The sequence below is a fragment of the Anas platyrhynchos genome, chromosome 3 (genome assembly GCF_047663525.1).
Source record: "Anas platyrhynchos isolate ZD024472 breed Pekin duck chromosome 3, IASCAAS_PekinDuck_T2T, whole genome shotgun sequence".
Taxonomy (NCBI): Eukaryota; Metazoa; Chordata; class Aves; order Anseriformes; family Anatidae; genus Anas; species Anas platyrhynchos.
This window is the reverse complement of record NC_092589.1, coordinates 44,157,780-44,171,295: the sequence shown is the minus strand read 5'-3', so window position 1 is coordinate 44,171,295 and position 13,516 is coordinate 44,157,780. Positions and strand designations below refer to the sequence as shown.

At 38.8% G+C, this 13,516-nt stretch overlaps 1 protein-coding gene across 14 annotated transcripts in view; it reads left to right on the top strand.

The window, feature by feature from the left end:
- The window catches only part of DISC1 (DISC1 scaffold protein), a 197,563-nt gene that overhangs the window by 61,124 nt on the left and 122,923 nt on the right, over positions 1 to 13,516 (top strand). For all 14 annotated transcript variants that reach the window (XR_011808282.1, XR_011808283.1, XM_072035781.1 and 11 more), the window contains 2 exons: positions 827 to 956; positions 4,831 to 5,066. Coding sequence is in view for 12 of the 14 variants with exons in the window: in XM_072035781.1 (XP_071891882.1) it covers positions 827 to 956; positions 4,831 to 5,066 (366 nt within the window). In the remaining 2 variants the exon portion in view is untranslated. The remainder of the gene's footprint in view (positions 1 to 826; positions 957 to 4,830; positions 5,067 to 13,516) is intronic.

Sequence of the window (13,516 nt, the reverse complement as noted above, 5' to 3'; positions counted from 1 at the left end):
TTCAAAAATGTCCTTCATTTGAGACAAAGTTGTATCTATTTATTTTAAACACTCTACTAAAATGCATCTGTACGCTTTGTGTGGAAATGTAGGTACTTGTCTCAGGAGATGGACATGGAAGTGCCATTGGCCTTACAAGTGTGCATGCCTTTACGCAGAAACATACATGGCAAAATAGGTTTGCGTTGTTTGCAGGTGCATTTTGAGAGGCTGATTATAAACTTGACACTTAATGTAACGCGCTGATTATCTTGGGGTCCAATCATGCAAAGATTTACAGCTGAGGGCTGTACCGACCACTGTGAGGAATCCCACTGACTGCGAGTTTGAAAGAGCTCGCTGTGCGAGAGAGAAATAAAACTTGGCATTGTGGAGCAAACGCTCCAGATGATCTCTAGCGTGGGTTCCAAAAGCTGACAGAAGCTGCAAAAAAATGGCTTTGGCAAGTTTCTAAACTTCTGTCTGAAAGAGATTTCTCTCTGTATTGATGGAAATTACATGCCTTAGTGTTGTCTATTTCAAGGCGGTGAATGATAAATTTCTGAAAAATGAAGTAGCTGGGGGAAGCCTGAAGCTATACAAGTTTTCCTTTTTCCTTCTTCTGCGTGTTGTAAAAACAGTGTAAATGTTTGATATAATAAAGGAAGATATGCCAAGGGAAATGTCTTGCTCACTAACTGTGTATCTGTTTAAGATGTAATCATTCTGGTGGCAGAGTGTTATGAATCTGAAGGTAACGTGGAGCATTCTTACCTTTTTAATCTTGAAACAGTCAATACCCAGTGATAACACTAATTCTTAGTTTTTGTCTTTACCTTCCTCAAAGGGTTAGAAACGAGGAAACCCAACTTTGGCATGAAAACGAACATAAACTTTTGAGATCCACTTACAAGGAGAGGATGCAGGTTTCGGCCACAAAACGAAAGCAGCTTTTTCAAGAAAAGAAATGGCTACAGGTAACAAACCTGCCAAGTTGTCTCAAAGAACCAGTGCTGTGTGGGAAAAAGCTTGTAAGCTGTCGCACAGAATTAAATAAACTTATTGTAATAGTGACTTTGTTCTGTGCAGCAATTAGAGCCTTGGCTGTAGTCCAGTTGATAATCTAAGTGATGATTGGAGATGGCAGCCGCAGGAGCTGTGTTAATCTCATTAAAGAAAAGCAGAGCTGGAAGGCTCAGTGGCTTGTGTGTATGCTTTAACTTTCCTCATTATCTTTTTTTAAGTCTGCTCTTTATGTCCTAATTTGCCATTTTTAATTTTCATCGATCTTCAGAAATTTTTATTTGAAAACAAATAATTTAGACAGATGCAATCTTTGATCCATTTCTGGTTAGATTTGATTATCAATATGTGATTTACCAGCTTTTGTTCCTGGAAGATGATTGATACCTTTCATTAGGATAAAGCAATCATCACGGAGCAGTTGGCATTTACCAGCATAACTTTACACTGATACGTGATGCCACAACGTGGTAGTGTTGGCAAATGGAATGTTTTAAGATGGCTTCTGTCCAATTTTAAATCTGTAAGCCGTTTAAGCATAGTTTAGCTCTGTTTTTTCCTTTCAAAAACCTCAATTTACTGTCTAGCATAGGTCTTTGCTCCATCTCCTTTTAAATCTTGGTGGTAACATTCAGAACTGTGACATCTTAGTTTTATTTCTCTGCTCTTTTCTTGAAATCTCATTATTTTTAATACTTTTCTTCCTTTGATCTAATAATTAAATAATATGTGTGTATACAAACAAATACATATACATAAGAAGAAAGAAATGGTGAAAAAATCTTAGATGGCCATTGCAAAGTCATACTCAGATAACTTACTTCTCCATCCTAGTCATTACCTTTGCATTGTTTGGATTTATTTCATAAATATGTAAGAACAGATATAGTCTAGTTTAATGTTACCAGCGTCTGGAAAACTAGTTTTGGTAATCTTGATACCCAGCCAACTGCATCAAACTATCCATCTGAAAACCGCTGTGCTTAAGATTTCATGCCAGGTAATGTTTTAATGCTTACTCCAGGTGAATTTTTATTTCTATATAGTGACACTAGGGACAAATTAGCCACAGCCTTTACAGGCACACTATTTTTGATCAAAATGTTTGTGATTTTTAAGTTCTAGAAGAGGCTGACCTGTGATGATTGGTGGCTTCCAGCATCTGTTAAGGTTTTAATCTGTCCCAAAGTCTCACATAACTGAAATTATTATTATTATATTCTGAGCCCTATTTTCCCTTTCCTTCTACCCTCTGTCCTGCTGGTTCTGCATTTATATTCAGGGCTTTGATACAGCTTGTGATGATATTCAGATTTACCCAGTAATGTTTCTACTGCAATCTGTACTTCATGGACAACACAAGCCCTAAGTGAAGTTTGATGTTCACAATTAGTAGCGGTTAGTGGTCATGTTAGAAATCCCAGTTTTAAACTCAAATGCAAAAAGTAAAACTCTAGCTTATGTTTAGTGAGCTAAATATCATCTGTTGCTCCATGCTGAGGCGTTGTCCTTCTTATCCATTTCTGGAGGCTGCCCTAAGAACACTTTAAAGGTTTCTTGGCCTTTCTGGAAAAGAGAGAAAATTCCAGTTTACTGGCTAAAATTTCCATTCTCTCAAGAGTAAACTGTTCCAAAGCAGAATAGCTTTTTCTTTGTGAATGCAGATTGTATGCTTCTGCTATCTTAACTTGTAAAAATATTTCAGTACTAAAAGTGTGTTTGTAAAACCAAATTCTGTTCATCTCCTTTTCTGTTCCCTTGTAGGTTGCTTATTGCAGTGATTGCAATTACGACATTTGCAAAGAATATGAAGGTCTTTGTATTAAGTAGGGCTTATTAAGATTTTGGCAGGATTCCCAATCTAGTAATACAGAGACAGAATTGTCCTTTGTGCACACTAAAAGCCTGATTTGAGACTCAAAGAAACAACACTGATGTTTTTGGCCTGCTGACCTTTCTGTCCTTGGCAAACACCCGCGGGTTGAAACATGGGCCACTCTATTTTCTTATAGCGAAATGTAAATAATAAAACAAAGGTGGAAAATAATTGATGTATGTACTGCACAGCACTAATATAACTTGATTTCTTTTGAGCCACTTCAACCTTTTCATGTGCAGGGGACTGTTTCTTGTTTTAAGTAATACTCATGGAGAGTCAGGGAGCTTTTTATAGTGCAACAAAGCATAAAATATGTTTGTTTATAAGATGAGCATTACTGAGCTAAGCTTCGCTTAAATTTCACTGAAAACATTGGAAGAATGTTAAGGTTTCAAAGTGAAGCACTGAAAAAGACAAAAAAAGAAAAAGTCACAAATCAGTTACCTGCACATGGTATGTATGCTTTGTGAAAGTCTTGAGTCTTTAATTATAAAAGCATGCGTTTTTTTTTCTGGATTTCTCATACGTTGCTGAAGAAGTACTTGTTGAGATATTCAAAATAGCATTTTATCTTCATTACTTGATATTCAGCCCCAAAATCTTCTTACTGTACACCGCTCAAACCCTCTTTTGGATGCAGATTTATTAATTTTGGTGAATTGGCTCTTTTTACACCATCAATCAGCACGGCATCTGAGTGATTCAAAACCACTTGATTTTTTCTGTGCAACTGTCTTTGGTTGAAGAGATGCCAATTTTACAGATAGAGAATCAAGTAGTGAATTTTCATTAAAAGCTACGTGGTAATTTTTAATGTCAGTTTTGTAATGCCTAGTTACTTACCTGAAAGAGGTACTTTTTTCCTTTTTTTTTTTTTCCCTCCCCCCACATTTTTTTTTAAACTGGACTGAATAAGGTCATATGAAATTACAAGCTTTGATTTCTGTTGAGAGTCTATAGATAGTACTTCAGAGACCCCTCTTTTAGGTTGTATGGAAAATGGTGAACGTTCAATCTGTGACTGTGTGTGCAGATAATAGGCTAAATGGCTTGCAAAGTTTTACAAAGACTGTAAGAAATGTAGGAATAGAATCAAATTCTCCAGCATGACGTTCAGCAATTTAGATCATGAGTAGTTCGATTTTTATTTGTATTTTTTTTTAAATTTCCTTTTCAAATTCTGGACAAATGAGCCAAAAACGATATATTAAATAATTTTATTAACTCAGCAACCCAAATTCCTTCATGAAATGCTTGTTCCTTGGGTGCAAGCCATCTGTTGGGTTTCCAAGGAGAAATTAGAATGTGCTTTTGCAGGAAACATCACTATCATAATATGTGGTGTTTAAACTTCTGGCAGGATTAGTGCAACTAAGGCAAAGCTTTGGTCATTTATTAAGTTGGGGGGAGGGATTTTGTGTTTCCAATTAAAAGTAAATAATAATAAAAAGGACTAGATAGTGGTTCACCACTTGTGTCCTGTGCCAGATACTGAATGGGAAACCTGGAGGAACCCTTGCAGGGATATTCTGCAGCAGGATGGATAGATGGTTGTTCACCTTAGCTGTCAGTCTGACACAGGATTCTGTGGTTATGGCTGAACTGAGATCTTTTTTTTTTTTTTTTTTTTTTTTTTTTTAAACAAAGTTTTTAACTTAGGAATTACTGGTGTATTTTAAAGGGAAAAGGTGCCTGTTGCAGTTGCTTTTGGCAGAGGAACCTGCCATACGGTGTTGAAATGCAGGTGGGGAGTTTCAGACTGTAGAAATGCTGGTTTCTAAACACAACAGATGTAAGGATTTTTGCATGTCAACAAAAAGCTGTCTTCTCATCTAGTGTTGTGCTAAATCGGGCAACCATAATTCAAGATGCTTCTAAGACATTATTTTAGGGACATACCAATGTCCTTAATGTTGTTCATAGTAAACTGAGGTTTCTGTTCCATGCAGAAAGAAATTGAAGACCTCCGAGCAAGGCTGGCTGTATTGGAAGCAAAAGATCAACAGCTAAGAAGAGAAATTGAGGAACAAGACAGGCTTATTCAGTCACAGGACTGCGAACTGACTGCTTTACTTGGCTGTGTTTCTCTGAGAGAACTACAGGAAATAAGCAAGGCTGTGGATGACACGCTAGCATCCTCCTATCAAATTCCATTCAGTTTGGATCTTCCGGGGACAATAAAGAGGTATTTAAATATCAATATGTTGTCAGTGATGTAAAGGGTCTTGTACCTTCCCAGTGTGGTGTTGAGTTGGCTGCCAGTTGTTTTCTTGGTAATGGTGCCAGCTAATTAGCTGGGTTCAGACACTTGAAAATTTCTAAGAACAGATACTGATATACTTCTACAGGAAGGAAGACATTGCAGTGATTTGAAAGTCTTGTACTTCCTATTATTTTATGGTAGAGAGCCACCTACAGAAAGTATTTGAATCCATCAGTTGTTAATATCTATCATGAATTTAAGCTATTTTCATTAACTGTTGGATTTTTTTTTTCCCTGGTTTGGTAATGCAGTAATTGCAACGTGTTTCTTGCAGTCTGAAAACATGCACTAGGCACCATCCAGATAAATCTTAGAGATGTTTCTTGCTTCAGTGAACTTCCGTCGTAATAAAGACTGCTGCGATAAGCGTTAGGCTCAGACAGTGGAATTGAGGTAGCAGGGAAAGGAGCTTGAAGACTTTTGGGACACCTACAGTTAAATGCACAGCACACGGTTCTTTTAAATGGAAAAGTTGCTACTCTTGCTAACCTTTTTGAAATAACCTCATCTTTATTTACAAAAGCAATAGAAGTGCTTCAGGGTCTAAACTTTACTGACAGTCAATGGGATGTTGGTGATGGAACTTTGAAAGTGTTACTTCTTCTGTGTCACCAGGACAAAACAAAATCCCCGTTTATCCTAACTTTCATTCCTTCCAGATAAGCAATAGCTATGTTGCTTGCAATTTTTTCCTCTCTTCATGTTTATTGGATTTAGTTTAGTTATATTAACATTCATGAGGAATTGCTGCTCATGCGTGCTAATTTATACAGATTTTTTTTTAAGTCAGCAGAATGTCTCGTAGAGGACACATCCCAAAACCTTTTGAGGTTTGTTTAAAATTTTAAATTAGGTTATGGGAAATAGTTTCTTGACTTGTTTAGTTTGTTTTAATAGTTGCTTATACTTGTGTTCCTGAGATTGAGGAATAAAAGGTCTCGAGCAGTCTGTCTGAAAACCCATGCTTTGATTTGAGTTTTCTCTTAGTTTTGGATTTGCTTACAAAAGAATATTCAGATTTTTTTTTTCTCTCAGACTGCTGATGCAACATTTGAGTTGCACTTAACTCTTCGGAATATTCTTTAAAGATGTCTTTAATTAGTACTGGTTCAGGAGCAACTTTCTCTGAGTGCTTTGCCCACCAGTGCCCAGTGCCATGAATAACACACTGATTTCAGGGAAAGCAGGCATTCGTTATTGGCAGTGAGTTCAGAACTTTAATAAAGATAAAAAATTTCCTGTTTCTTTTCCTTTTTTTTTTTTCTTTTTTGAACGATGCTTTGAATGGGCCTTGTTCTGTTTTAGTTTTGTGTATTGATCAAATTTTGTGTCACGGGGGCCAATGATCAGGTTCTTCTGCTTTCTTTACCATAACCAGATTTCGTTCCCCTATTGTAGATTGGGATGAATAAATGCTAGATTAGCATGCATGAGTAAGCATGCTTAGTCAGGCATCTTTGACAGCCTTCAGGAACAGTTTAAATCTCCTACTTCAGGCGGTAGTTGTGTGCTCTTGTCAAGTACAAAGGCTTTTTTGGATGTGACCTGATGGCAATGGTGGAAATGCCCACCTATTGCATAGTCACGTGGAGCCTAGGGCCCTTGGTTCAGAAAGTGGAAATCTCTGCATTTAGGTCCATTGCAACCTGACTTGATCTGAACCTACAGCTTCAAAGCCAGCTTTTACCTGCTGAGAACTTCAGTACCCTAGAAGGGAGTTGCTCAGTGACATTTCTTAATCTGGGCCATAATGTATCCAGGCATGAAAAATGCAGAAATCTGGCAAACGGCAACAAAGCAAATTGGCAAGAGGAAGGGTGGAGAGTGTTGATGGTTATAGCACTGAGCTGAGATGGGAAAGACATATGGTGGGTTGTATTTGTTGAAGGAGTTGGCAACTGTCCATTGGTGAAGCACTAGCGTACTGTTTCTTTCAAATGAGAAGCAAAAGTGAACTGGTAGGAACATGTCACAACCTGGCTGGTGCGGTTTTTCAAAGAAGCAAGGTGTACCCTTCACTCTGTTCAACAGGTTCTTTCCCTTGCAGGAAATGGTGGCTTTCTGTGAATTAAAAAATAAAATTGGAGGAGTTTTCTGTGTATGATGTGGCTTCTTGGTCTGCTACAGCCCATTAAAATATTATAGAATACTTTAGGAAGTCATCTTGTCCAACTCCTGCTCAAAGCAGGACCACTATTTCAAAGTTAGATCAGGTTGCTCAGGGCCCCATCTGTCTAAGTTTAGAATATCTCCGAGCATTGAGACTTTGCTGCCTCACTAGGCAAACTATGTTTGACCACCCTTGCTGTGAACACTTTTTTTGGTCCCATATCTAGCCAGAATTGCCTTTATTGCAACTTGCATTGGCTTAAATCAGTATGTTAGGTAAGAGGTTAAAAACTTGACTAAGCCAGTTCAGCATATTAGTTTTAAATTCTGAAGTCCTGGGATATATAATGTGAAAAAAAAATCTGGAAACGCCCATATGATTTTGAGTCACTGCAAAGGAAAATCGTGAAAGTCTTCTAAAGTTTGGGCTATCTTTGTGAGAAATGAACCTATTATTCATGCACATTTACTAAAGAACAGTGCTTATGTCAAAAGTCGTTCAATACTGATGGGCTATAAATGACAAGCTCCTGGGTATAGGGTTGCAAAATATTGTGTTTTTATTCCAACTGCATTGTGCTAGTCAGTAAAGTACTATATAAAGTGTGCTTTTGCATAATTATTTGTTGGGTACATGAATTGCTTTCAGCACTGGAATAATGCAGGGCTGATGTGAAGCATCTCTTTAAACAATCTGTGCTATAATGAATCATATTGAGTGGCTCGCAGCTCACCATAAAAATACAAATTATTTAGATTTTCTTGGCCTTAATGTTATTAAACAGCAACTTATTAAAGCAAACTTCAGGGAATGCGAGAGAACATCTTAAATGAAGAATAATTACCCAGATAAAAATGTGCAGAAGGAGGAGTGCAAGTCAGTGTGACATTAGGTTGAGCGTTGTTTCAAGCTTTTTTTTTCTTGTCAAGCATTATTATTTTCAGGAAGATTAATAATCCTTTGTTTTGTCTTGTTTATCTTTTTTCTGTGGTGGACTTTTTCGGAAAACAAAAAGCCTTTGTCAGTAACTATAACATGCTTTGAGTTTGAAGACAAATGTTACACACTTTACCCTGGGCTCTTTGGTGAGGGCTACTGGGGGCCTAAATTAAAACAAAGCCAGTTAATGTGCAATCAAATATGTTAGCTTCCATTTTGACAGGGATTCTTATCTAGGTTGAGACCATACAACATCATCATTTTGCTCAAGACAGGTCTAATTACCCTTGGTAAATTAAAGGGTGTGATCATTATTCTAAAAGAAGGAAATTGCAGTATAAAAACTCAGCTTCCTTGCATGGGGTTGTGTGCTAGAAATGTGTTCAAGAAGTGGGAGCAGCTGGTGTTGTGTGTGCCGTGACACGTTTGTGTTTTAACTCAAGATGACATACTGAAATCAGAGAAAAATAGGTCTAAGTGTTAAGTGTGAAGTACTTTCTCCTGGAGGTTGCAAAGGTAACAAAATGAATCCTCTTCATAAACTTTGCTGAAAAGGGGGACAGTTAAAATGTATTTCTGAAACTGTGTAGTTTCTAATTATAAAATAAGACAATTTTAATTATTTGATTTACTCTTTTCAGTGTCTATTCAGTTTCTCTCTTTTTTACTTTTGTTTCTTTTCACATCACAATGAAAACTGGGGAAGTCTGTTATGCTTCTGTTCATTATGTTCATATTTAGTTTCATTTAGCATTTTTTTTCTTTTGGTTTTACCCATATCTCCAGATGTATGTGACTCTACAGCATGTCATCCTTAAAATAAATCGCACAGTTCCATATGGACTATTGTCTGGGCACCGAATGTTGCTTGAAAGAAAGAAATTCAATTAAATATCTTTCAAAATATTTGAATACTCCACCTCTTCTTCCACCCTTCCCATGGAGCAGTTTTTAATTAGTAAGAATTTGTTCCACAGTGTATGTGTGGGATCTTCAGCAGTTATGGAAATTTTCTACTCTGTGTATTAGTTGTTCTAGCACTGTCAGGGCTGGTGGCAGAAGGAACTGAACTTGAAGTTTTATGCAACCAGTTCACTCTGCTTCAGTGATGCCTGGAGCTCATCTGACAAAGATTAATTCAAAGTGAAATACAAATGCTCAGGGGATTGAAAACCTTATTATTTGGAATATACTGAGAGCATTCAGCAACTTCAGTTGAGGCCAAAGCCTGGTAAAGCCAAAGAAGGTGTTATTTTTAGAGAAGTTGGTTTTCTTGGGGAAAGTGGAGAAAACAAGACTTGCATGTAGTTTCCTTTGTTAGGTTAGGAAAAGTAGAAGCACTGTTCAGAATGGGCAACTTTCATTAGGAGAGTTGGCTTTGTACATGTTTTGTTGTTCTTCAAAGTAATGTCTCTTGAAATTCCTAGTCAAATTAGTGGTTAGCAAGCTCTGTGAAATTACTGAAGAGTCCTGAATGATACAGCCATGTGTGTTCACATCAGCCTTTCCACAAAAGTCTTAGCTTTAAAGAATTGCATTTAGGAGAAGCAAAACAAATTGGACCCTATCTTTCCAAAAAGGTACCTGTTGTTTGCTAGATAATGTGCATGCTGTCTGAGAAAGTCCTTTTTAAATGTATGATTTGAGATTTTCTTTGGCTGTTTCTGAGCAAATGCATACATATTAAAAATATCCTCTGGGAATAGAGGGGTAATGCAAATACAAAGAGCAAAGGGATGAAATGGGTTTATAGCATCTAAAAGTTTCTACTACAGTGCACAGAATGCTAATGTTTCTGGCTATTTGATGGGTCTGTGTGGAGGCTAGCAGAGAAATGAGTTGTACTTGGAATGCCTGATACTCTAAGTCCTTACTTATTGGGAGTACTTTGGTTTGGGGGGGATGTTTTGAGCTTTTTTGTTGTCTGTACTTTTTCAGGATTTCACAGTTCTGATCGTGCTTGATTACAAATAGAAAGTGATGTTGGTTAGACAGGCAAAATAATCTCATTTTTTTTTAATTTTTAGTTTTTCCTGAATATTTTGAGAGATTACCATGCCGTGTTATGAATCGGACCATGAAGACCAGATGATTAGCAGACCTCTTAGCACACTGCATAATTATGCAGCAACTTCTCTAGAAGTTGCTGTTGCGTCCTTCTGATGCAACTTAATTTACTTCTGTGTCTTTCCCTTGGTGGGTGATTTTGCGTGCTGCTCTTGGAGGGTGTCAGCAGTCCTCTGGTGCTTCCTTGACAGAAAAGCTTTCTGTTCTTCTGACCAGTCTTTACCTCTCCTGGTGTAGATTGTCACATCCTAACTGTCCTTTGCCTTCCCAGATAAATCTGTATTTCACCAGTGATGTAATAAGCACATGTGTTTGTGGGCATATGTGTCTGATCCTGAAATTCTGCTCTTGTGCTGTATGAAAAGGTAAAGCTTCTGCTCTCCTTCCTCTGCACTGTCTCTTACTTTGTATGACAACCTTTCTTCTTTTGTTCTTCTTGAAATTCTTTCTCTCCCCCACCCCCCATACCTACATGTCGTATTGCTGTAAAATATTGGAAGTCCACAGAAAGGATAATGTTAAAATGGATGACTGAGAAAAGAGCTATTCTTTCCCTTTGTTTCCCTCTTACAAACGTGCATATTGAAATGAGCATCTTTAGCTGTCAGATGCACAGACAGAGCAGATAACTTGTGTAGTGACCACCAGAGCTAGGGCTTAATCATCAGGTAAGAGAAGTGAAGAAGAGTTGAGCCCTCAGTCACCTCAGTTGTTCAGTTAATTCCACTTTTTGGGTCTGTGGGAATTGAAAACCACTTTTTACATACGGAATATGCCATGCGAAGAAGTGCTGCTTAGCACCAGAAACTGCTCTTCCTGTTGTTCACTTGTGTCCCAGTTGTAAGCTTTGGGCATGGGAGTCTTCAAGACTTCTGACAGCTTTAGTTTTCCCCTCAGGCCTGCTCATGTTGACTTAATTTGGATCAGTGAAGAATCATTTCCCATGGCATGAGGAGGATGCACAGGTCAGCCTGAGTATTAGCCTTATTGGCTTGACTTAGGGCCCTTTCAAACTGCTCTGATTTTATTTTTTTTTTTGTCTAAAGCTTAACACAGAATTTTACAACTCTGTGGTAGGAAATTTCTCTGACTACATTCTTAGAAGAACCAAAATACAGTTATGGGGTTCTTGGAATAAAGCAGAGCTGGCACCACTGCTGCTACTATAGCTAGATGTGATGAAGGTAGCATGGTGCCCTGTGTTTTTAATCGTAGTTCTTTTGTTTAATGATCCATTAATTTTTCTTTTTCTTTGTGCTAAGCTTCAGTCACCTTCACAAAACCTGCAGCAGTTTGCAGTGGAGGAGCAGATGCACAGATGCTTCTTGGCATCTGCGGAAGACCCTGCCCTTGGAAATTCCCCAGTCTATTTGCAGGGAGAGTGACTGACCACACAGCCAGCTACGTCTGCCACAAGGGCTTTTTGAGGGAAACTCCAAATTTCATCTCAAATGTCAGACCACAGCCCAAGCTGTGATAATGCGATTGTGTCATTTTCAGCAGTGTCCCACAGCTGGGTTTGTGTTTCGAGGAGACTTTTGCCTCAGCTTCCTCAAAGGAGTTTGCTACAAGTTTTTGTGAGAGTCAAGTTGTAGGTGAGAGAAGGAGCCTGCTTCTTGTTTTGTGCCTGCTTCTTGTTTCTGACTAGCTAGGAAGCTCAGCTTTCTTTTTGTAGACAGATAAGAGCTTTCCTCTCCATTTTGTCTACCTAGGATTGATTTCATTCTCTTGTTCTCTGCCTAGGATGGAAGGGTAGACCTGTAGGGCAAGTGGCTTTGTTTCTTCTTTCTCACTTGTGGGAGCGACTCTAAAAGAAACTTTATACCGAATAATGGCATGCCAGACAATGTCTGTCTGTGCTTCAGCACATGAAATGAATTTGCTTCCTCTAAGGTAGGCGCTGCCAGAGTTAGAAGTTGTGGCAAAAGCAACTTCACAGAGTTGCAAGTGCCTTGCTGCTGTTTCTGAGCCCAGTTCCTTGTTCCGTGGCTCTGTGGTTCATCGTGACTCAGATCTAGTGGTGCAGTGGGAACCTCTGTTGTAGGGAGGAGAAGGGCTTCCACAAAGTCTGCTTCTGCACCACAGGCACTGGCCTTCCTTGGAAGAACAGAAGGGGTTGGAAGCACAGCAAGAAAAGGAGAAAATAAGTCTTCAAACCTTGAGAATAGATCACTGCTAGCAGCCTGAAATATTTTGGAGCAATCTTGGAGGCAGGTTTTTATCCTTTCAAAGCAGGATTGTAGAAGGAAAAAAGTCACAGCAGAAAGATGAGTACCATCCGCTTGAGTACCCATGTGTGCAGTGTAATGAGGAATCTGTTTTTCCCTGCTGAGCATCTGGTTTTTCCTGCTTGCCTTAGCAGCATCCAGTGAGATGCAGCAGCCCATAACGTCCGGGCCCCATATGTGCTGATTCCTCTGGGTATGTGTGCATTTTAAAGAGATTTATTCCTCTTTGGGGAAAAATGACCAGCTGTCCCTGTCAGTGTATGATAGTGAATTTGTATGTAATAAAGAGAAACAGTTCACAGCGATGTCCGGGGATAGACCCTTTCGGTCAGTGAAGTACAGAGGATGTTATTCTTAGGAGAATAATTGCAGCTGCCCTGGGCAGGCTCTGGCTCATGTGCAGTTCTCTCACGCACTACAGAAAGATGTAGTAGAAGAATGGAGATTTCTTAACACAACGGAAAATGTGGGGAAAGTGTTGTGATGTTTTGAACTGCTACTGCAGAGAGAATTCGATTGTGCCTTTGTTTTCAGTCTGATGCTCCTGTTTCAGGTAGCAGCTGGAACAACAACTGAGACAACCACGCTGCGCTGCGGCAGCAGCTGACAGGAGAGTGGCGGGCGGCGCAGCAGTGTGTGAGTGCTTGCTTGAAACAGGCGGACACTTCAGCTGTCTGAATGGTGTTCTGTAAGGCCAGAAGATTTCTCAATACCTAACAATGAAAATTCAGCTTGGAATCTTTATTGAAGACGCCAGCAGCACCTTCAAGTGATTGTGGACTGGCTGTTTCTGTTGGAGAGGTTTTATGTTAAACAAACAAAGAAAAAAACACACAAAACCAACCTTATTAATCTTTCTTGCATAAGATCACGAAGTATCATCTAACACTCTGAGTTTTCTGCAAGTCTCCCGTAATGGGAGCTAATGTTTGGCAGCATGGCAGCAAATAAGGGTGGTCTCAGTTTAGAAATCTTGTGTAAGTAAGAGCTTTTGGGCAAGCTGGTGAATTGTTATTATAGTCCATTTC